At 36.2% G+C, this 26451-nt stretch overlaps 1 protein-coding gene across 1 annotated transcript; it reads left to right on the top strand.

The window, feature by feature from the left end:
• Positions 1–7537: 7537 nt before the first annotated feature.
• Positions 7538–24023, top strand: LOC137402275 (uncharacterized). Its single transcript, XM_068088770.1, has 9 exons — positions 7538–7701; positions 9066–9222; positions 9923–10106; positions 10350–10540; positions 16323–16493; positions 18378–18486; positions 20276–21010; positions 23244–23335; positions 23892–24023. The coding sequence occupies exons 1-9, from the start codon at positions 7538–7540 to the stop codon at positions 24021–24023; spliced, it is 1935 nt and encodes a 644-aa protein (XP_067944871.1).
• Positions 24024–26451: the final 2428 nt, after the last annotated feature.

Raw genomic sequence — 26451 nt, forward strand, 5'->3', positions numbered from 1 at the left:
TACAAATAGCCCAGCATAATAATTAGCCCTATCAAGCGTAGCACCTTATCCTGATAAACAACATCGGCATTACGCGCCACGCCTACTTGTGCGTTTTCTAATGCGCTTCGCTTGAACAATACCTTAAATTGCAAGCGTATTTGACAAAGTACCGCAGCGTACCGTAATTACAATATTTATCAAACAAAGCGCTAAGGCCGAAGTTCCGCTAGATTGCCTGGCAACGCAACAATCCCGTTCGTAACGAAGCTGGTGGTATCTTGGAGCTATTACACATTCGGTAAGCAGATATTTAAGCTTTTACCTTATTTTGACGAATATAACAGAAATCATGCAGTTTGCATCGCAAAATTGGCATAATTTTATCCCCAACAACAATCATTTTTACTCCGATGTTTTATAAAAGAATAAGCTTATTTATTCACTTACTTACTGCGAGGAAAATAGACGATGGTTTCATCAATTTTAAGATATGTCTGCAGTTTTTCTACATGAAAGAAAAAACCGCAGTTCAGAATGTTACGTTATTGAATCATTGGCTTTGCCGTTTCCGGTTAGTGCATGCGCACGCAGTTCTGTTTTTATCCTCGAGGATGCGTTACACGTTTTTCTAATGCTCTTGTATTGTATTCCTTATTCACTTATGTACTATTGTTCGTTATTCATAATATACGTTCTACAGCATTAACTACACACATATTCAACAATGGCGACAAGGATGGGATTCGTAATTATCTCAATGTCCCCTATCGTTTTACTGTATTAGTTACCTGTATTTTTGTACTAGAACTGTTGCCTTTTTCTTGCGCAAGACACACGTTGTTGTGCATCTTTTTCTTAACAGAAATTCTCTCATAAAGCTCAACAAGCATTCATTTTGCAATGGCTGCTCAAAATTCCATTGGACGCATGGAACCATTTGATGAGTCAATTGAGTCATTCACATGTTATTTAGAGCGTTTTGATTTCTACACGGAAGCTAATAGCATTGATGATAGCAAGAAAAAGGCAACTTTTCTGAGCCTCATAGGTCCCAAGTTATATAAACTATTACGTGGTCTCGCAGCACCAGATAGACCAACAGCTAAGTCATTCGAAGAATTAACCACGCTGCTAAGTAATCATATCTCACCACCTCCACTCGAAATTGCGGAAACATATCGCTTTCATCAACGAAACCAGCTACCTGGTGAAAGCATCCATGAGTATGTTGCACAACTCAAGTTACTTGCTGAGCATTGCAATTTTGAAGGTGCGTACCGTGAACGGGTACTACGTGATAGACTGGTCTGTGGAATTTACTGCGAAAATGCTCGCCGCAAACTGTTAACTGTAGCAGACTTAAATCTTTCACGTGCCATAGAGATTGCTCGAGGTATGGAGCAGGCTGGGAAAGATGCCGAAGTCATGACACAACGACAGCCAACAGAATCTAAAGTCTGTCACATCTCTAACATGCATTCGCCTACTACCAGTGGCAAACCTTGGCCTTGTCGTTCCTGCGGGAGCACCCTTCATCCAAGAAAGCAATGCCCACACCTTCAAGCTGAATGTTTTAAATGTGGTCGGAAAGGCCATCTTCAATCTGTTTGTGAACAGAAAACTCCAAGTAAAAGACCTCAACTCCAGAAGCCTCATAGACAAGCACAAAACACACACAGTGTAATGTCAGATGCAATTACAGAGGAGCATGAAGATATAGCTCATATAAACACACTGTCTAAGGAGCACAGCCACCCACCAATCATGCTAGATACACTCATCAATGGTATCCCAGTGAAAATGGAACTTGATACAGGTGCAGGAGTGTCCACAATGCCATATCATATCTACAAAAAGATTAAAGGCTCATCGGAACTCCAACCTACATCTACTACTTTGAAACCATACGGCGCAACGCAGTCAATTAAGCCGAAAGGAGTCATCTACCCAACTGTGCATTTCAGCAAGCAAGAAAGTAAAGCAAGGATGTTTGTGCTAGATAAATCCGAGGGTGAGCAGGTCCCATTGTTTGGAAGGGAATGGTTAAACCACTTTAAATTAAACTGGTCAGAGATCAAGGCTAATCGGGTCGAGGCAACGGCACAACTGATGGACACTCTAGTTGCAAAGTACCCGTCCTTATTCAAGCAAACTTTAGGAGAAATGAAAAAGGTTGAAGCAACGCTCCGTACGCGCCCAAGTGCTATTCCTATTCGGCAAAAGCACCGAGTTGTACCATTCGCATTGCGGGCAAAAGTAGAACAAGAACTTGAATCTCTCCTAAATGAAAACGTTATCTCTCCAGTAGAACATAGTGAATGGGCAACACCTGTAGTTCCCGTCATAAAACCCAATGGTTCCATTAGGCTGTGTGGAGACTTTAAAGTTACCCTAAATCCTCAGCTAGTTGTTGACTCATATCCTATGCCATCTATAGATGACCTTCAAGAAAAAATGAGTGGCGGAAAGTTATTCTCCAAATTAGATTTGTCAAAGGCCTTTGCTCAGATCAAACTAGATGCAGCTTCAAAGCCTTTAGTTACTATCACTACACATAAAGGACTGTTCCAGTACAACCGACTCCCATACGGGGTGGCCTCAGCGCCTGCCATCCACCAGAGAGCAATGGATGACATACTGGGTAGCCTACCAAATGTCTTATGTTATCAAGACGACATATTTATTACTGGTCAGAACTATGAATCACATCTATCTACTTTGCATAGCGTTTTAGACCGTCTACAGAATTATGGGCTAAAGGTCAATAAAGAAAAGTGCTGCCTCCTACAATCATCAATTATTTATTTAGGACATCGCATAGATCAACACGGCCTGCACCCTATGGAAAGCAAGGTTAAGGCTATCAAAGAGGCTCCAACACCTACAAATATTGGTGAGCTTCGATCTTTCATAGGCTTAGTGAACTACTATCAAAAGTTTTTACCAAACTTAGCAACAGTCATGCACCCATTGCATCAACAGTTACGCAAAAATGCTCACTGGAACTGGTCTTCACAATGTCAAGAAGCCTTTGTTCAGTTAAAGCAGCTGTTGTCTACAGACTGCGTGTTGACACCATACGATGTTAACTCTCCTCTGATACTGGCCTGTGATGCCTCAGCATACGGGGTAGGGGCAGTCTTATCGCACAAACTTTCAAATGGTGAAGAAAAGCCCATAGCATTTGCTTCTCGAACATTAAGCCCAAGTGAGCAAAACTATGCCCAAATCGAACGAGAGGCACTATCAATTATCTTTGGGGTAACAAAATTCCACCTCTACTTGTATGGCCGCTCATTTACCTTGCTCACTGACCATAAGCCATTGGTTACAATTCTAGGCCCAAAAACCGGTGTTCCTCCTATTGCTGCGATGAGAATGCAAAGATGGGCCGCTCTTCTAACAGCGTATACATACGACATAGAATACAAGTCATCACTCGCTCATGCGAATGCTGATGCTATGTCACGGCTTCCGCAGCCATGCAGAAGACTTCATTGTGAACAAACAAGACTATTTCACATTGAACAATATGCCCAACTACCCGTGACATTTGAGACAGTATCCATAAAAACTCAGGAGGACAAAACATTGAGCAATGTCTACAACTCAACCATACATGGTTGGCCTCCATACAGTGCCGCAAACATAGATCCATACTTTAGATGTCGACAAGAGCTCTCGACGCTAAATGGTTGCTTGATGAGAGGCATACGCCTTGTTATACCCTCTAGTTTGCGAGCCACAATACTCACCGAACTCCACCAAAGTCACTTGGGGATGGTCAAAATGAAAACAACAGCACGCAATTATGTATGGTGGCCACAAATTGATGAGGACATTGAAGCCATTGCAAGGTCTTGTCCGCAGTGCAATGCGGTTAAACACAATCCTCCATCAGATCCCCACCATTGGGCCCCTGCTGATAGTCCACGGCAGCGAATACATTTGGATTATGCCGGTCCTCTAGATAATACAATGTTCCTAATTATAGTAGATGCCTATTCCAAATGGCCGGAAGTTTTTCCCATTCGGACGTCTACTTCAGCAATCACCATAGCAACACTACGAAGAGTCTTTGCTACACATGGGTTGCCCTATACAGTGGTCACTGACAATGGACCTCAGTTCACATCAGGGGAGTTCATGCACTTCATGAAGAGTAATGGTATACGACATTTAACAACGGCACCATACCACCCACAAAGTAATGGTCAAGCCGAACGATTTGTGCAGACATTCAAACAAGCTTACAAGGCTTCGACAGAAGCAGTAAACACGAAAGTTGATAAGTTTCTCCTCAAATATCGTACATCGATTAGCATGGTAACAGGCAAGACGCCAGCAGAATTACTGATGGGCAGATGTCTGCGAACAAGACTAGATCTTCTGAAGCCATCAATTCAGGCTGCACCACTCACAAACTTCTCGCAGAAGCGTCACTTTCAGGAGGGTGATTTAGTGTGGTACAAGACGTTTCAGAGACCAGCCGTTCAGTGGCTGCAAGGGTCAGTCATGCATCTTCTGGGAAATTCCATGTATGAGATTTTAGATGCTTCCACCTCAGGTATTGTAAGGCGTCACGTTGATCAGCTACGCAAAAGAGAAACCTCTCCGTACTTGGCTGACACCTCCAATGAAATGAACAGTGAACGCGAGGTGACAAAACCCAATCACTTGCCGATGGGTCAGGAGACAGGTGTCAATATTGAAGCGGAGACGTGTCCACACGAGCAGCCCTCTTCAGGCACCGTTGACTCGATTCCATGCACCCCCATGGCACAAGAAATACTACAATCACCACAATCAACACCTACGCAAATCAGACGATCAGCGCGTGCGAAAACTGTTCCATCATATTTGTCAGATTATGAACTGTCCTAAACAGGGGATTACAATTAGTGATGACATGTTTCTTCCCTAGGGGAAGGAGAGATGTTACGTTATTGAATCATTGGCTTTGCCGTTTCCGGTTAGTGCATGCGCACGCAGTTCTGTTTTTATCCTCGAGGATGCGTTACACGTTTTTCTAATGCTCTTGTATTGTATTCCTTATTCACTTATGTACTATTGTTCGTTATTCATAATATACGTTCTACAGCATTAACTACACACATATTCAACACAGAAGGCTGCGTATCTTGCTTTTTTACAATAAATTTTTACAAATAATTGAGCAATATATACCGTAATGAAGTGTTTATATCGCTAACAATGCGTCAACTAGCTGGATCACAATTAATATTTAGTTCCCATTAAACTGCGACGAAAAATCATTACCGTGTGAATTCTTGTGTGTTACAAACACGTGTGTTTAAACAATTTATAACTAAACTTAGCACTTAGAAAGTTTAAAAAAAGCAACATTGTGTTTTACAAAATGGATTACCACAAAAAACGTTTCATGAAATGTCACACATGCTTCAATGAATGAGTTTTTATTTAATAGCTTGTAATTATATTCTATCTTTATGTAGTTTTTGATTGTTTGATTACGAGTATTTTCTTGTTTTTATTTAGTTAATAAACAAAGAATCCTAAAGTACAGCATTTATTTAGTTATTAATTTAGTAGCAATTAATAAAATATGTTATGGTGCTAATTTAATCTTCTAATCCTTCTTCATGCAGTCTGAGAATACAGACAGTGATAAATTATGCTGGTGAGATGCACTATATAACTTGAGTTAGTACTGTTTTGACCCATAAAGAGAATGTGATATTAGAAGTTATTGATTGTCTCGCAGCCTAAAATTACAGACAATAAACTGCACTGTTAAGATAACAGATTGCTTTGAAATTGAATAAAGTTTATTGCCGCTTAAAATGCTCAGAAGAAAGAGATGTGCACAAACTTGTCCAAAATGATGTATGTAGGGGGGCAGCCTGTCTCTTTCTCTCTTATTCAAATTGGACAATGCGGTGAAAGTCGAGTCATATGTGGCTGTCTCAGCATAAGTTTAATTACGTATTTCCTCATGATTGATAGAATAACATTTTTAGTTTAGCTATTTATAAATTGCTACAAATGTCTCAAAGAAGGTAATTAAAATTTGTCCCATTAATTTTTCTAAATGTTTAGTAAACACTTGAGCACCGACTACAATTCTGCCAGTTTATGGTAATTAGGTCGTCGGGTAAACCTAGTTCATCGAGGCCTTTGTATCGGCAAAGTTCTCAGTTGCTGTTCAAACTGAAAAGTAGTTAGTAGATGAAATAAGCAAGTCACATCTTCGAAAATATTACATTTGAATATAGCTGAAACCAAATACAATCCTAAAAATACATGTAAATTCAACATTATCTAGTCATTATTGGTATCAGTTTGCATTAATAAAGGCAATAATATATTCCACGATACACTTGGGCTAACCTTCTTGTCGCGTACGAAAGCTGAAATATATTAATCCATAACAGTTGAATCTCCGATCTTTTGCAGAGTATTAATCCAGTGAGTAGAGAGTTCTAACAAAAGTGTGATAATCATGTATTCTGATACACACACTATTAGTATCACCTTTATTCTTTTATCAAAACTCATCACCGCTAGTCAAATCTATGAAAAAACAATTTCTGTTTCTGTATATTACATATATCATAAACTATAAATGATTTCCATCTAATGTTTATATATTTATCTGCTGGTTGCTGTCTGACAAGAGGAACTTATTTAAGGACTAAACAATTACTATATCACCTAGATTAAATGAACAAAAACATTCTATGTCTCTGATAGAGGGCTCGTTCCAAAAGCCATTCACCATAGTGATGGTTGCAATGGAGTATGCTTAAATTGGTGAGAGGAATGGCAGGGCATGCCTGACATGAGTGTCACAGTGTCAATTACATAACATGATAACAATGATTCCATACTAGGCCTACTGATGTGGTGTAAGGTTTACATTGCTTGTGATTGATAAAAGTGGACAAACATGTGGACAATATTCTAGGGGTACATGTCCCTCCAGTATCGGTTCAACCAAAATTACAAATAATTTGAATAACTCATTGCTAAGAGAGAGATACATGCTTTTCCAGATTATGATGTTATGATTGATAATAACTTGATAACTTCCATGCTACGAACTAGAGTTCATCGCTACATTGGCAAGGTATTTGCAGCCAGACGTAAGACATTTGTGTAATAAATAATGTAATTTACTAATTGTTTCCTAATGCTGCTTGCTAGGCTATGAAATGCCACTCAAAGTGCGAACGTGCATCTAACTTTGTAATTGGTTCAAACCAAAAACTTTCACAAATTTTGTTATAATTTGTACCTAAAAGTTTCAGCCATGATGCTGTACTTCTATATATGTAGTAAGATAAATCTCAGACATGTGCATTTTATTTCTAGATTATAATGGCTGAGGCTGTAGCAGATGTTGAGCAGCTCTCGTAATGAGCTTGAGGTTGAGTTTTTGAGTATTGTTTAGCATTTGTAGCAGGTACTTGCAGGTGCTAATTTGTCTCCACTGCAGACCTTCACACACCCTTAATCACCTTTTAAAACTGAATTTCAACAAATATTGGTTTTGTTAAAGTTAAACATCACAATGGCTGAAGCTCTAGCAGATGTTGAGTGTGAATTTTGCTGCCGTAAAAGTGATACCATTGTCAACCCCAAAGTGCTACCATGCAGTCATGTTCACTGTATGACTTGTTTGACCACCTACTACGAAAGCAAGCACCAGCTGCTGTGTGGAAACAGTGGATGCGGGTGAGTCTTACTATATATTGGTTAAACTTAGATTATATAATAGTGCACATAACCAGGGCTGTGATGCATTAAAACTGCATTGCACCATTGAAGCATGGTATACAGTAACTTTGCAACCAATTACAACTTTCTAATGTGCAGTTGACACTTACTGCTACTGTAACCAAATTCTTGCTACAAATTTCTCCCTGAGATCCACTCCAGATTTATTCCCATGATGCACATGAAAGTGAACCTAGTAATTTATGTACACTGCACATGCACACTCTTCAAAATCCTAAACTGCACATGCACTGCAGCTGTGCTTTAGTATAAGGTTGATACTATGGATCAGCTTACACTGATGATTTTTCAAGTGTATATACTGTAATGTACAAAATTACTCTCTGCTGGGTTTATCAAGTCCATGAAATTACACTCTAACTCCCATATCATTTCATGTATTTTATGTAGCATGTATAGTCCGTGTAAGCAGGCATATCATGCTAAATGATATCACTAGTTGCTATTATTGCTATAGTTGATACCGTCTACATTGTTCAGAGTTGCTCAAGTCATTAGTTGCTATAGTTAATATCAGGTTTCAAGTTGCAGAGTTAAGTGTCTCTATTCTGCCTCTTTGCACTTATGAACGTCATAATTGCACTTTCGCTCTAATCGCACTAATTGCACAAGGTGATCAAAATTTGTCGATTTCAATCTTGAAATATTATTGCTGTCATTTCAGCCGAAACATAAATAACAATTGTAGATGATAAAAACCTGCCGATAATTTCTGATAAAATCTATCAAAGTTCCGTGCAAGTTTATCTTTAAGTTAGAAATATATTGTTCAGTTTAAAGACAACCTTAATATTAAGATTATATAACATACCGATACTCTGGATGAGATGTACTAATATTTAGTGCAAGTTCATCTTTAAGTTAGAAATATATTGTTCAGTTTAAAGACAACCTTAAAATTAAGATTATATAACAGACCGATACTTTGGATGAGATGTACTAATATTTAGTGCAAGTTCATCTTTAAGTTAGAAATATATTGTTCAGTTTAAAGACAACCTTAATATTCCTGTATGTTATAATCTGTATGTTTGTCTCAAATGGTATTTAAGAAAAACAGAGACCAGACTTTTAATCCAATGATGTAGTCATATCTACATATTAGCTGTTCCAACTTTAATTTTGATAATAAAACCTCCCCACTCTGCCCTTTACAGGTGCAGATCCATAGATTGATCTACTACCGACATACAAGCTTAGAAAAAGACTCGCCCATCATAGAATGACTCATATAATGCATCATCTAGCACTGTATGGCCCATGTAGCAAATAGTTTATCATTTTTGAATAATTATTTGCAGCCAGGTGTTTGAAATGCCACCAGCCAATCTACCATCTTATGACTTGGGTACAGACAAAACACTCTGTGATGTTTGTCTAAAGAAGAGCTCACCAAGACAGAAAGCTATCAGCTATTGTACTTACTGCTCTAAGAAGTTCTGCCCTGCTCATTTGGAGGTACTAGTGTTTCCTTTTTAGATTTTTATGTGAGAATTCAAATCAGGTAAGAGCAGTAGTTTTTTGTGAAGTTGTTAGTATATATTATTACTTTGCATCAAGCTGATTTTAATAACCAATTGCTTTTTAGTATCCTACTATACAAATGCACAAAGATACAATTCGAAGGTAATAGGAATTGAAATAAAAAGTTTTATGCTCATCATCAAAGAATTTACTCATTTTTAATTTATAGGCTAGACTTTTTATTTTCACAAACAACAGCTGTTTGTAAAAAATTTAAAAGGTGTACTTCAACTTCAATTTTTTTGTAACTTCAACTAGGGTGAATACGGTCTATTGTGGGTTTTTAGCCATTTAATACTTTTGACTTTTAAACAATGATAACTTATCTTTTAAAGCCGCAATTGTTATATTGTTGTGAAATAATAACTTAGAGAGTCAATATAATGTACAGCAAAAGAACATGCTTTAGTCTGAGTCTAAATAACTACTCATTGAGTGTTGGCAACTTAACAACTATCTAAGCCTCATAATCTATAAACTCTGGTGAAAGCAACCTGAAACAAATCTGTTCTAAACTAACTTTATAATTGTCACATGAATATTTTACTGATGACAATTGTTCCTCACCATTTTGAAATAGAAAATATGAGATATTAGCCAAAAGTCACAGTATTGTTCTGCTTTTATATTTCAGTCTCATGATGATGCACTTGATGACCATTACAAGATAACAATACTTGAGTACCTGGGTCAACAGCAAAAAGCTAAAGTCAGCAGCTGCCCAAAGCATAAAGACCAACAATATATTCTTGGATGTGGAGTCTGCTATGTGCTCAGCTGTCTGAAGTGTGTTCCTGACTTGCCAACCTGTGACAGTGGTATGTAAACTTAATGTAGGTGTTTGTAGGTCTCTAAATGTTATTACATGTTTTAGACACAATATATTAGATCTAGTGAGATATTTATTTGCTCAGAACACCAAATGATTGTCTTTGGTTGTAGCAAGTGTATTTCTTTGTGTTTGCAAATAGTGTAAACAATGCATAAACAAACATATCAATGTTTTTAATATTTACCAAAGTAGATAATTTGTTATATGTGAAGTTATCTTCTTGATTTAGGTTCTACACATTCTTTGCTTCCATTAGAGGACCTGGCATCAGCCCTTCTCACAGGCACGATATCTGCTGAGAGTTCTGCAAAGGATGATCAGTTCGAAGTGCTGTTCAAACGAATATCTAAGATGGTCTCTGAATATGACAGTCAGACTGACGATATGCTAAATATGATTCATAAGAAGAGAGATGAGCAGGTTAGTTAATTGTCTTAGTCTATGTTTGTGTTTAATGATTTTCTGCACCTTTTTATTTGCATTTTCAACTTATTACTGTTTCCTATTTTATACATCAATAACAGAATAGGGAGAGCTATAGAATTATTTGTAATTAAAATCTGGTTCAATTAAGAAGTCTCATTATGACATATTCTCTATTTCAAGAGTACAACAGCTACCAGAGGTAAAGTTTGCTCACATCGTATATCTAAAATATTTCCTTTCATGGTGTATGCTGGCCCTGAAATTTATGTTGGTAGATTTGCACTCGAACTAAAGATTGAAAAATTTAAAGAATCTTCCTTAACTCACATCTTTCCTGCTTTCCAAAGGAAAAAACCTCGACTTTACCTTTTCAGCAAATGACCATACAGTAACAGTAGCAGTATTGGTTTGTATCGACCAATTTTCTCATTTTCATTTCGGTTTTACTTTGCTTATGGTTCATGGCTATGGTAATTCTACAATGATACAGGGAACGCATACTTTCAATAGCATCTCAAAATGGTTTTCTTGGTTTATATAGAAAGCATGGTCTATTAGGCAATATGAAAATAATAAAAACGTTTCGTACTGTCTAATATAGAATAAAGTAAAAACTCTGTTGTACTATACCAAAAATTGGATTATCGACACTCTGACGCCTGCACCGATCAATCATATTTAAGCAGTTCTGAAAAATTGTACCTATTCCCTGAACTTTATTGACACACGATCTCACACAGTAAATTAAATATTGTATATATCCATATATTTAACTGCATGGATAGTTTATCTTTATATTTATGCTAACTGTAGTTATAGCATCACCATTATACACTTAACTCGGATGCAGTAATTGCAACAGCATTAGAATTATTTATACTGGATTTGATAATTTACACCAACTTTCTATTTTATGACGTGAAATTTTGTACGTAGCTTGAAGCAAATACTTTACATAAATTATCTATGTTATGTAGAATTTACATTATAGGAGGTACACCTTTTAGGATTGTCTGTTGTAGCAGCTGAATGGGGCCAGCAATGATGACAAATGTAAACATACTTTATTGAGTATGTTGAGGTGACTAGGGTCAATTTAATTTGTTGAGTAAATCAACACCTATACATTTGCTGAATTATACATATGTGAAATAATATAAATTCTGTGTGTAATATGTATATATCATCTACAGCTGTAAAATAGAGATAATATAGAAAGTGGTGGAGACCTCTATGCATATGGTTGGTATTATCAAGATGGCTGTAACAATAATGCATCAAATTATTACACAGGATATTATGAAACTTCGGGTTCTGCATGTAACTACAGTGATGACATCATTCATTCAATAGTGGTGTCATTATTATTATAATAGTGAGTAGAAAGCAAATAAATTTTATTCAGATTAAAACTAACTCAATATACCTTCGAACTGCTTTAACAGAAAGTGAATCTAAACTTTATATATATACTAACTGCATTACCTGCCTACAGAAGCGGATTCACGTGCAGCATAAGGTTTATCGAGAGTTGTCTTTCATACTGTAAAACAACTCCAAATATGCAGTCTACTGAAACTGTTGTCCTGATCAGAGTATGTATGCACATATACATGTCAATGTTGAGGAAAACAATGGAAATTTGCACTGTGTCTTACAGCTAGATGCGTGTAAAATCTAGTAAATAATCTAGATTCATGTGTCTAGATTCATGCATCCGTTCATACACGTCTATTTTTGCAGTTGACGATCGCGCACTTCTGCCGCTGAGCCTCGGCTGACTAGTCTTTACCTGCCGAGCAGTTGACAACCGGGCTCTTGCACTCGCCTTGCGATCAATTGGTTTGCACTCGCAATCAATCACCTTGCAATCAATCGGCCCGCACCCACCTCGCAATCAATCGGCCTGCGCACCTCGCAATCAATTGCCGTGCACTCTCCTCGTAATCAATCTCCTCGCAATCAATCGCCTCAAAACCAATTGCCTTGCACTCACCTTGCAATCCCTTCCCGCTCACCTTGCAATCATTCACCTTGCACTCAATCGTTTTGCAATCAATCGCCTCGCACTGGCCAACTCATTCATCCGGAAAGCCGCGCCTGGAGACTCGCTGTACTCGGGGCGAAAAAGGTCTCCCACGCATTCCCGAGTGACGCCACGGCCCTAAGTCTAGCAGTACTACCCGGCGTTGCCCGAGTAGTAAAAAGAGTCTTTGCACCAAAAATTGATTTGTATTTAACATATAACAACATTTGCCATTCTAACTTTCAAACTACCCATCATGAAAGAAGTGTTTTGTGTAGTTGAAATAAATTAGGAGAGAAAATGAATCAACTGTAAAGGTTTTCAAACCACTTTAAATTTAAAATTTCATAACTTTCAGCGACCTACATCTTTTGATAAGGTATAGTGGAACTTCAGTTCTCGAACATAATCAGTTCCAGAAGTTCGAGATCCAAAACAATTTTTTCCATTGAAATTGAATAATGTAAATTTTAATCCATTTCAAGGCGAGAAAACAAATTTGGTAAAGTATTTTTTAAACATTTTACACCATAAGCTGTACTTGTACCCGAGTAATAAAAAAGTCTCTGCACAGAAAATTCATTTGTATTTAACATGTATAACGAAATTTGCCATTCTAACATTCAAACTACATAGGTAACATAAACAAACATGATAGGTAAACTATCATGAGAAAAGGGCTTTGTGTAGTTGAAATAATTTAGGAGAAAACAAAAACAATTGTAAAGTTTATCAAACTTTGTCAAACAACTGTAACTTTCAAAATTCATATCATGAGAAAATGGTTTTCAGCCTGTCTAATAAATTTAAAAAAAAATTTGTAAAAGAGGTTAGATGTAAATTTAAAATAATCAGCAAGTAATAGCTAAATTAAGTCGGTTTTGCAACAATTACAATAAAGATGATTCGGTAATGATACAATTAATACAAACTGAGAAAACAGAATAAAATTTGTGAATATGTAGAATTAGTAATAACAATTCTGGCATAAAAGTGTGTGTATAAAAGGTTACAGCTCCAACAACAGCTATTCATCGAAACTCTGAATATGACGGTACTGGTACGACGATATGTTATGTAAAATAAAATATTATAGCGTCTTTGTCTGATCGAAGGTGAGCGAATCTAGATGCTATTCTCACTCAAGATAATACGATTGTCCATGTGAAAAGTAGTGACCTTAACAGCGATTCAGCATTTGAATCTTAAGAAAAGCCAGAATTGAAGGTTCACAAAAACGGCATCGTGTGTCATAGAGTTAATAAAATTTAATCGCCAAATTTTAACATTGAGAGAGTCTATTGCCAATATCGTTTTGCCGAAAACGAATTAGCCCTAATACATCGAAGACAAAAAAAGCATCGTGTGTCATGAAGCTAAAAGAAAGCCATACAGTTGAAATTATTATGTAAATTTTGTGTGAAATTGGCAAACGATGAATAGATTATGTATAGAGGCGCACTAACCGGAGATTCCCGTTAATGCGCTCTACATGTAGATACCTAGTAGCGGCAAATAGTCCGAAAAGTACAGTACTCTATAAGGCAGACACATTTACACACTCGAGGACAGACAAACAGACAGACAACGATTGTCGTTTTTATAGTAGACTAGCTGCATTACCCCCCTACAGTAACAGATTCAAGGGGCAGCATAAGGTTTATTGAGAGTTGGCTTTCATACTGTAAAACAACTCCAAATATGCAGTTACATCTCCATCTCTCCCTCTTTCCCCTCTCCGTCTCTCCCCTCTCTCTCTCTCTCTCTCTCTCTCTCTCTCTCTCCCCTCTCCCTCTCTCCCCTCTCTCTCTCCCCCTCCCTCTTCCCCTTCTCCCTCTCTCTCTCCCTCTCCCCCTCTCTCCCCCTCTTTCTCTCCCTCTTTCTCTCCCTCTCTCTCTCGCCCCCTCTCCTCCTCGCTCTCCATCTCTCTCCCCTTCTCTCCCTCCCTTTCTCTCTCTCCCTTACCCCCCTCTCCCTCTCTCTCTCCCCCCCTCTCCCTCTCTCTCCCTTTCTCTCCCTCCTTTTCTCTCCCTCTCTCTCTCTCCCCCCTCTCCTCCTCGCTCTCTTCCTCTCTCTCCCCTTCTCTCCCTCTCTCCCTCTCCCCCTCTCCCTTTCTCCCCCTCTCCCTCTCTCTCCCTTTCTCCCCCCTCTCTCTCCCTCTCTCTCTCTCCTTTAGTTCAACGCAACACTTGCGGATAGACAACATTTTTGGTTTTTCTGTCGGGCGTATGAAGAAACAGTTTTTGGCGTGTGCCTACTTTTGAGCAGGCGACATGTAGCTGGTCATGGCTAATGCAGGGTGACAGTAAGTTGATAGCAGCTGCTTTCTTTTATTTCACAATGGCGTATCGCAACCCTCGGAGTACTCATGAAAGTTCTGTAATACTAAGTTACAGTAGGCCAACTCGTAGCTGGAAAAAAATTAGTAACTCGGCTGCTGAAGGAAATGAACATGACCCACTATCACGAACAGCGGCAAATCCAACGTTATTAAGTAGTGGAGATGTGGCAATTCATATACAATACAACACCATATAAGAAACACTTACCTTTTTGATGTGGAAATTTAGTAGGTGAGAAATGCGTTTTTCTAGTGGCTCCAAGAAACAAACGTTTGCGTGACCTTCTCGGTACACGTTGGCAGTAAGAATTAATTGCATGTAAATAACTACTCGTTAATTTATTTTATTTAATAAATAGTACATTTGTATAGCTGTATAGACACCTTTGCATAGGCCGCAAAACTCAGGAAGGCGCTTTTTAACACGGCAGAAAATTTGCTGTTTAAAAAGCGTGCTAACCGGGGATTTCGGTTAATGCGTCCGAGCGATGAAAGAAAAACAACAGAATCGCAACACCTTTTATATAAGCCGCTTGGCTCAAATCGTCAGAGAAAAGTAGCGGTTAATAGTCCATATTACGAAATTACGATATTCAGTATTCATATTAGTTCGGTTGGCTTCGTTCGACCGAATGGAAAAAGAAAGAACGCTCTATAATTTATTTACTGTTACTACACATATTAATTCAGTTCGTTTCGTACGACCGAAATTCGTACGACGATAAAAGGAAAGACCGCTCTATAAGGCGGACACTCAATCAAACAGACAGACAACGATTGCCGTTTATATAGTAGATAGAGAACAGCGTTTTTCTAGTAGTTGCAAAAAACAAATGTTCACATGACCTTCCCGGTACACGTTGGCAGTAAATATTAATTAGATGTAATTTACTACTCATTAATTTATTTAAAGAGTAGTAAACTTTATTTAATTCACTACTAATATTTACTACTAATTTAATTTTACTACTTACTCATATTAATTAAGTTTGCTTCGTACGATCGAATCGAAAAAAAAAGACCGCCATATAATTTATTTATACTGCTCATCTTTGGGAGTTATCGGTGACTCAATATATCAAGAAGACAACTCATACTATTAGCATGTCAGTATTTATCGTCCATCCCTACGATGAATAGCAGGTTACGTAATATAATAGAGGCGTGTACTAACTGGAGATTCCCGTTAATGTGCCCTAGCGGTGAAAAAAAACACAGAATAGACACGCCCTTATATAAAAGTAGCGGCTAATAGTCCGAAAAGTACGGTACTCTATAAAGCGGACAGACAGATACACAGATAGATAGATAGACAGACAGACAACGATTGCCGTTTATATAGTAGATAGAAAAACATTTTTGTGTACCGTTTATTTTCATTTTTGTATCAGATTTGATTATGACTGTAGATAAACTCACTGAAGCAGCAGTATGATGAAATAGAGAAGATGGTGCTTGAGAACAGGCAGAAGTCTAAAGTACAGATTACTGATTTTCTGGAGGATGTGGTTCTTGACAAATGGAAAAGTCTCAGAAATCAAAGAGAAATGTTGGAGACTAAAATCAAACATTCTCCACCAGTAAGCAAAAAGTTGAATATCTATTAATAGTAGAACTATTATGGAGGTGTCGTTCAATTAAAGGCTGGAATTGTATTTCCATTTGTTCATCAAAGTTTTTGAAAAATAAATGTTAGTCTTTTTTTCCTCCTTAACGAATGTAGCCTAAATTATTTCCTCGTTCTGGTAGAGCAATAATAAAGTATAGTAGAACATCAGAGTAGTAGAGGACTCCTTATAGAGATATTTTTAATACTGAAGTTATAATTGACAGTTCATGGCATCATGCCAGTCTCTATATAAGTATTATTACTTATAACATGGCTAGTAAGTTCATTTATATATATAAATATATATAATATATTATATGAATATATATAGTCAAACTTCAGAGTAGTAGAGGAGTTCTTAAAAAAATGTACCTAATACTGAAGTTGTAAATGAAAGGTCCTGACATCATACCTTTCTCTATATAAGTATTATTACTTATTACATGGCTAGTAACTTTATTTATATATATATATATATATAAATCTAGTGTTTGTCTGTACTCGTTCTTCTGTCCAGTTATAACGGTAGGTTGTTTGCAATGAAAAATCACCTTCATACTAAATTCTTACGGTGTGTGGTGCATAATGACAATTTTATACAAACATTTTGCTTTGTCATATGCAATACTATGTTTTTGCCTACACTATCTGAATTTTTTTTTTATACAATATCAAAATAAATTTTGAGCTTTTCGAGTTCATAATGCTGAATATATTGAAATAATTAAGATACCGGTAGGCTGTTTGCTGAATCTCCTCCAGCCAACATTTGAGAGAGATAGCTCGCTTTGTCTCTCTTATTTCAGCATTATTCGTTAATAATTATGGTATACACTAACCTGGAAACAGAGTAGTAATAACATTTTAGCTGAAGACAAAGTTGAAGTGTAGTAAAGTACATATTAGAACTTAGATTTAATTTAAAGGTTACTAAGATAATATAATTTAAATTAAATTTAGCATTTATCTTATATGTCTGTTTTAGAGGTAAGAACTCCTTATGGCAAGTACTACACATAGTTTATTGCAAGGTACCATTTTATTGCATCTCACAACGCTAAACAATCTAAATACACTAAAGTTACGGCAGGTAACTACAGTTACCGCAATTTACACATTATTTTGTTGCTATTTTTAATATGAATGGTGTGTGTATTAAATTTGGATGATTTTCCCCAGGTATTATTGGCATTAGATAATTACTATGAGTTTAAATACTCCTCTAAATGAAATAGTTGCCTGACGACGCCAACAGTAATACTATTTAAAATCATATGACAAGGGTTCATTTGTGTATTAATTATTATTGCTTTTTGTGTTTTTTAAACTTTTTTCCAAAGCTGTTTTTGCCATTACAATTTTCTTTATTTGTAATTCTAAAATGTTCTGTTTTAATTTCAAATGTCCTGGTACACCTGTTTTTTCTGGTTTGGGTAAATCTGTCAAAGCTAAATGCTTTTCGTTTGGGCAACTGTATTCTCTGGATCAGGAAATGCCTTTACATTTTTTTTCAGTCGATCAGACAAAGTATAGTACATCAAAAGTTTAACCTATTGTTATGTCATAACACTGTTGTCTGAGCTGGAAGGGCCAACTCTGTGAGCACTGGCATAGTCAGACAAAATCTTCTAATTAGGGCAGGAGTGGCGGCTATCAAAAAGCTGAGGGGACTGGGAGCTGCTACGAACAACAGGGGTAGAGTTAAATTTAAATTTAGATTAAATTTTAATCGGCTAAATTTTAAATTCAAAAAAATTAAATCGGAAAAATTTTAAACCAGTTAAATTTTTACAGTTTAACCTCTTTAGTATATCCGTAACAGCTTTTAACAGCTTTTAACCCATTGAACGTGTAGGATGATATCGTGAGAGGGTTCAAAGAGCTGAAGGAACAAATGGACAAATTTATTGTGGAGGAGTTGCCTAAACTGAAAGTGGGAGGACAACTCCAAGTGAGGCAAACAGGTATGCTAAAGAATAAAATTAAACAATCAAACTTGTAGTCTAAAGTAAGACTTCTACCATATTATTTATGTTAAAGATGAGTCTAGAGTAAAATTGTTACGCTTACAAGTGAATAAGCTATCTTTGGTGATTTCTTTGAAGGTGCATTGTGTTCAAAGATATGTTAGCTATATCAGAGCCGTATAGTTTCAGATTCCCGTGACCAAAGAAGCGTATATGGGAGCTCGCTCGTTTCCCAACAAACAGGCCGCGCCTACTATTTTTATATAACTTATAATGGAGAGGCCGCAACATTAACCAACAAAATCTACTCCCACTGGCAGTCGCTTTAAAGTTGATTGTTGTATTATGAACCATTTGAAAGAAAACAAAGTTTCCTACTAATAACGTTTTTATGAAAGCATAAAGTAAATGAAAAATAGCGGTATTGAGAACGAGGTACGAATATTCTATTAGAGTTCAGTAAGTCGATGGGGTTTGTTTGGAATCAGACATTTTTGTTTTCGGTTTGGTCGTAAGACTTTGTGAAGCAATATTACTCTGACAGTACAGAGTTGTATTACTTCACAAAGTTTTGCGATTAACGAAAGCGTGTATCGAAGCTTCCACGATTCCAAACAAACAAGAAACGCCTACTATTTTTATATAAGCTATAATGGAGAGGCCCCAACACTAACCAACAAAAATTACTCCCATTGGCAGTCGCTCGGAAATTGATTGTTGCATTATACACCATTTGAACGAGGACAAAATCTGTTACAAAAAACTGCAAATAGTTTTTGTACAAAAATATAGCGAATGCAAAAAGGTGAGATATTGAGAGTGAGGTAAAAATATTCCATTATAGATCAGTATGTCGATCGGTGTTGTTAGGAAACTAGCGTTTCTGTTTCTGGTTTCTGTCTGGGACTCTGTGAAAATATACGGCTCTGAGCTGTACAAACTCAATATAACAAGTCAAATTACGCAGCAAGCATGCAAGTGTTAAAAATAGGACCAGGGTTGAGCCTACGATGGCTACTGGAAGAAAAGCAGCAATAGACCAATCTGCATACTAATTAACTAAATATGAATATATTCATAAACAAAAATCATTTATATATGATTTATGTTAAAAATAAGTGTAGAGTAAAATAGGTGATATTTTCTCTCTCTATATTTTAATAATTAACTAATCTTACAATTTGTACTATATTTGCCTGTAAATTAATAGAAATGATAAACACAATCAAAATGCAGAGATATGCATTCTCTACTCTCAGGCTAGGATAATACATAACTACCTATTGTTACAATATCTTTGCGTGTATAGCAAATAAAAATTGTACATCTTTACATAAAAGCTTTACTCTCAGACTAAAATAAATTAGAGACACGATTAAAAGTTTTTGTGCGCTGAGCTAGTAATTGTTAGCCAGTCTCTAGATGCATGATCTGCTCTGAGGCTAAAACATCTTAAAAACACTGTTAGAGTATCTTGATGTATATAACTTGCATTTTGTCACTCCACAACTTTAAGCTCTTCTAAATTTTAGTCAGTTATTAAAAGAATCTGTATTTTCATTATTATTATTTTCATATTACACAATTTAATATGTTAAACTTTTTCATGTCTCTCGTAGATGATTTGAGCCAATGAGTAATCAAGTCTTAATTATTTAAACTAAATGAGTAATTAGGTAATCTGTCATTACTCTTTTCTAGAATGTTGCACTGTGCTGCCAAAATACTAATATTTTGTTTCACCTTGTAAGTACGTCTTTATGTTATTATATTATTAATGTTTCAGGTGAAAAGCGTGAGATTGAGTTGAAGATTGTTTCAGCTGATGACATAGTAGTCAACAGCAACCAGCACCCTGTAGTTCCTCAACCACTACAACTTCCTTTATTCCCTCCTCCAAAGTCTATGACTTTACTCAAATCCATAGAACTACCATCACAGCCTGTATCAGTATGTCAGCACGAAGGAGTTACATATGTAGGATTGTTTAATGACACAGTCAGTAGAATTGATAGCAACTACAAGCTGCATGACTCATTCATCTCTACTTCTGGTCCTGTTGAGTCCATCAGTCTCCATGAGAACAGACTATACATATTGTCTTATAGTGCACCTCGCACAGTAAGTGTCTATGATCTGTCAGGGCAAGTGATCACAACCTGGCAGCACCCTTATCATGGCAGTCACTGTAGCATGCTGACTGTAGCAGCTGGTAATGTAGTGGTTGCTGATCCTCTTAACAAGAGACTAACTATTTATTCTCTCACTGGTAAGACTCTGCGTAACATCAGCTGCCTCCTTTTGAGTAATAACGAGGTCTCGATATGCGCTGGACATGGTGATGATGTCATCATAGCTGACTATAAGACAAAGAAAGTCTTCAGATTTAACATCACCACTGGGAATGTCATGTGGACTTTCACCTATCCTGATTATCCACAAGGTATGGTGTGCTATGGAGACTACATACTGGTAGCTGCATACGACAGCAGTATCATCTACACACTCAGCTATGCTACAGGTAAGTTGTATGTATGAGGTGCTGGTTATTAACATTTATCGAGAGTTTCATGTTGGCTTCAATAATATAAAGTGGTTATTAAGTTGTTCTGTCAGGATCAGTTCTTATCAAGTAAAGAGAGTAATTTAGAGCTTTTTTTTTAGTAATTTAGAGTTTTTTTTCGCGAAAATTGATTAAAAATTTAGAAAATTCTTAGCAATTCAATTACAACTAATTTTAAACACATCATCACTTCATTTATGATATTTAAAATTAAATTAAATTATATTATAAACTTACACAACTTGAGTAAAATATCATGGAGATAGTTCCTTTGGTTCTTCTCCATTGTAAAAGACATGGAAAGTAGTTGATTGTTTATAACTAGTTCACAGGCAATCCCATATGTTAGATATTCAATGTATAATTTCCTATCTGTAAATTAATCTTATGCTACATATAGGTTTGTACAAGTAAACAAAGAAATGTGACAACTTTCTTCTAGTAAATTTGGCAAACGTCCAAATGAAACTAATCAAATATTTTATAGAGCAAGCAGGCCAGGGCCCAGGTACCAGCTTGTTGCTTAAAGGTGGACTTGCAACAAAGTTCACATTACAGTTATTTGATATGAAAAAATTCATCATGTCTTGCTCTGTTGTGTTGTAGGTGCAAATTATGTGGAAATGTGATTACAAGCTCTTAAAAGCTTCAAAACGAACAGTTAATCGCAGCCATCACGAAACCGCTGTAGTTTGGATTTTCTTTCCAAAACGGCTCAAATATGACGTAGCTGTGGTAGATGGTTTCTGTTTACACTTTCATGCAACTTTATTCGTCGGAATATTTTCACAAATATACTTCACGCATTCAATAAAGCCATGTCTATTGTTCTTACGCGTCTGTTTTTTCGCCATTGTAATGCTGTCATTTTTTAGCACTGATATCTTATAACGTACCATAAAAATTTGTTTAATTTGTTAGCCTTAGCTTGAAGGAGTACATATCATTGTCTGATGATCATGACGAGCCTGTTGGTCACTTGTGATAATCGAAAAGTGCTGTAGAGATTACTTGCGAAGTATTGGTCACATGATCAGATTATGACTTAATGCCAATTAAACCAAACCGAAACAAAACTGCAAAGTAGCGAGCATCTATATTTTATATGGGGTCTTCGGTAAAACCCGAAGTGTTTGTCATAAACTGTTGCTACGATAAGTTTTACATTGTGCTTTTTATTGGCTTTCAATTCACGAAAAAACTTCAAGTGACAAGACAATAAATAAATTTCATAACTACGTCAGAGAAATAAAGAGATTCTAATATATGGCGGCTTTTAATTTTTGAGCTTTAAAGAGCTTTTAATCACATTTACACATACTTTGCACTTACAACACAACAGAATAAGACATGGTGAATATTTTGATACCAAATAACTGTAATGTAAATTTTGTTGCAAGTCAACCTTTAAAGGATACAATCAATCCTTGACTTACACCTTAATATAAACTTCAACATATCTGTAGAGATAAAAATTGACAACTGACAACAAAAACTTGTTCTAAATATCAGCATTTCATTGGTTTTGATGCTTGTTTAATTTTAGAAATTTTCGATTGTAGAATAAATTAGTGAAAATACAGTAAATTCTTATGAACATATGATCATCATCCTATGCCTATTCGTCATGAAAAAGAGTCATGTAAAGCAATAGAACAATTATAAAAATGAATGTTACAGTAACATTTATAGTTTTCATGTAGAAGGTGTGCCAGGGATTGTAGCTACAATAAATGACTCAGCCAAGCCCACCCATATTTTGGAGACTATATTTTTGCTTTCGACGTTACGACTGCTTATTAGCAAGATGAGGCTCTCATGGATGACTTTCTTGCAGAAACACTATTTTCTCGAGTTGATCATTTTTTTAAAACTAATCAACGTAGTTATAGTTAAATTTTATCAAGGTAGTTACAGTTTTTTTTCTAACTAAATGGTGGCCTACAGATAAATTGATTTTTTCTCAAATAGAACCTGCGAATTATCTCGTTGTAGCAAAGTGGAAACAAATTTGTTTGCTATAACTTATAACATTATAACACTATAATTTTAAATTAGAATTGCATTATCCTTTTAATAAAAGCACTGTCCTGTTCTCTGTGTAGTAACTAACCGTACAAGGATATAATAAGTGTGGATGTGATGATGGTACAGTAATAATAATTAAGATATTCATACACTTTTATTACAGGTGAGAAAGTATCAGAGATGAGAGGTGATGATATTTCTACCAACAGTCTCTATGGCTATATCTTTAGCCTCAGTGTTACTGGTAACACCTTGGTTGTGCCTCAGTATACATGGTTGACTAACAAGTTACTCTTCTATAAACTGAGTGAGAAATAAGGACCACATTCTTATTAATCATCATATAATAATATTCATGATCAGGTTTCATCAAGACTGACTACTCTACAGTAAAGTTATACTAACAGTATCATTATTATTATCATCATATTTTATCTTCTATCAACTTTGTTAGCTAAATGGCTGACTGTATGATCGTAAACTGCTTATTTAGATGTAGTGCTGTCAGAAGTTAAACTTTATATTTTGCTCTGCAGCCGCAGCCTCACATTGTAAAAGTGGGCCAAAAATAGCAGTTATTTAATTTCGAATCGTGGTATTTCTTTCTATTTGTGTTTCAGACTTGAATGCGCATAAAGCTAATAAACTTTTGTGATTATCACACTATACATTAACGATGAGGTGGATAAACATCTATTTTTAAGATGATTTTGAATAAGATTCCTGTATGGTGATTACCTCCACTTTTTATTGTTTTTCAGTTGTATTTTACCGGATAATATCTTGTATATCTTATGTATAATTTCAATAGAAGCAAGCTACATGTATTATGGACATAGAAGTTGAAATAGGCTTGAGGATAGGCACTGATATGGAAATGGGCAGTGTTCCTAGGCATGAACTTGAACATGGAAATGAATATGAACAGGAACCTAGGATATAGACTATGATAAAAACAAGGGACATGAATGTGGTTGTGGACATAGACATGTTCATGAATATAGACATAGATATGAGCAAGGGCGTGAACAGGTTCATGGAGATTTATGCAGTAATTGACATACAGCAATGGCCAAAATAGTTGAAACGCCTATTGAAATAACTAGAAACTCATGTTCATCTTGAAATAAAATGGCTGCTAGAGCAGTTGGATGACTGAAACTATATATTTTCTATTTCCTCATACAGTCAGGATTATGATGAAACTAATTATATTGATATTATAATTAGCTGGATTTTATTATGAACTTTTTTACCGGGAACATGTTCAACCACAAAATCTAGCAAAATTTAGATTATGGTCAATCTACAATGTATGACACCGTGTCTGCTAGATATCATATTTAAATAATTTTGAACAATTTGTTGTACAATTTGGTAGCATCTGGCAAACACTGTGTCATATCTTGACCATAATCGACATCTTGCTAGATATTGTGGTTGAACATGTTCCCCGGTAAAAAAGTTCATAACAAACACGATAGGAACGTTCAATAGGAACGTGAATTTCTAGTTATTTCAAAGGGCATTCCAACTAATTTGGTAATCATTTTACATATATATATATATATACCTAGACATGAATATGGCCATGGTATGTAATGTTACCATAACATAAACTTAGTTGATAATCAATATAGTATAGTAACTGTGAGTCAATTACACCTGTCATGGTGACAGGGTGGTCTAGTGGCAGCGCCCGTCAACCACGGGGCTGATGGTTTGACTCCTCTTTAATTCCGAGCTGTCAAAAAGCTCTCAGCAAGCTTGCAACATGAAATTGCTGGGTCTTTAGCATCTAGACCATACTTTGAAAGTCCCATGTATCACACTGTCAATGCAGGCACGTTGAAGACCACCTCTGTCCTTTGCACATTCGGCAAGTAAAATGGCTACTCGGCTCTGTCATTCTAGCTAGATGCTAAGGCAACCTATCAGGTTAATCTGACAGTTCCAGAAGCGGTAGATTCTGAAAACTAGGTCAGATCTTTTCTACCATACTGCCTGACCTGAACATGCATTGCTGAGAAGCAAATTATTGTAGAAAGCGACAGACAGCAAGCAACATGCGGGAGTACTATGGCTAAATATTCAGACTTGCTAATAATCAGTTTTTCTAAGTTATTCTATAAAAAAACTACTTTATAGTTTTTATGCATTCTACTCTCGCCTGGAATAATTTTAAAATAATCTTAATATTTTAATATTTAATAATACTTTTAAGTAGTTTCAAGGTTTAAAAATGTATTAGTTAAAATATCTGATTTGAAAATATGCTTTGGTAAAAAATTGTGTGTGTGCACCAACACATGTATGTCTGCATGTCTTGTGTGCCTGTGCGTGCATGTGTGCAGACATATGTGTGAGCATGCATGTGTGCAGAAGAATGTGCACCCATGTGTGTGTGTGCATGTATGTGTGCAGATGTGTGTGTATGTGTGCGTGTGTGTGCATTTGTGTTTGCGTTGATGTGCGTGCGTGTGTGTGTACTTGTGTGTTTGCTTTTGTGTGTTTGTGTGCGTGTGTGCGTGTGTGCGTGTGTGTGCCTGCGTGTGTGCGCGCATGTGTACAAAAAAGCCTAATGTTCTACTTAAAGTTATCCATCAAAACTGTGAAAATGACAATACAATGTACCGTACTTTTCGATACTGGTACAAATGTAAAAACCAGATATCATACTGTCTTTGTCTGACCAAACGGAGAGGGAACGTAGAGGCTCTTCCTCCGGAGGTAATAAAACAAAAAGAGAAAATAAAAAATTGACTTTGACCCCAAATATGGTAAAAAAGCTATGTAAGATTTTTCTTAACGGGCATTGTAACACATTGCTAATATAATTAGTGTGTGCATACGGTATTACATATATACATAGTAATATAAAAATATATATATTTATTTAATTTTATATAATTTTGTGTGTCCCTAATTATAGTGGCTAGCACACTGAAAGTCTATCATGCTGGGAGTGATGGTCAGGTGGGTTCATAAAGCAAAGAGAGCAAATATCTGTCCAATTATTCTGGAACACCGGAAGGTGGATGGTTAATGAAGGTTAGGAAATATCACTCTACCAAGCTGAATGTCACAAGTTCAAATCCTGCTTATAACAATATTTTATCTCAGCATCTATTATGGTTTCAGATAAAATGATAGTCATGTAACAGTAATGATAATATATAATATATAGTAATGATTAATAGTAGTTCTATCCATGACCAGTAGTTCTATCCATGACCAAGGATGAATATGTTAGTCAAATCCTGCTTATACCAAGGGTGAGCATGTCAGACCGGTCATACTGCCCATTCAAAATGTACTCAAACAAATCTTTGCAGATTTTATCAGAAACTATCCGTGTTTTCTATCATTTG

Source organism: Watersipora subatra, chromosome 8, assembly GCF_963576615.1.
Source record: "Watersipora subatra chromosome 8, tzWatSuba1.1, whole genome shotgun sequence".
Lineage (NCBI taxonomy): Eukaryota > Metazoa > Bryozoa > Gymnolaemata > Cheilostomatida > Watersiporidae > Watersipora > Watersipora subatra.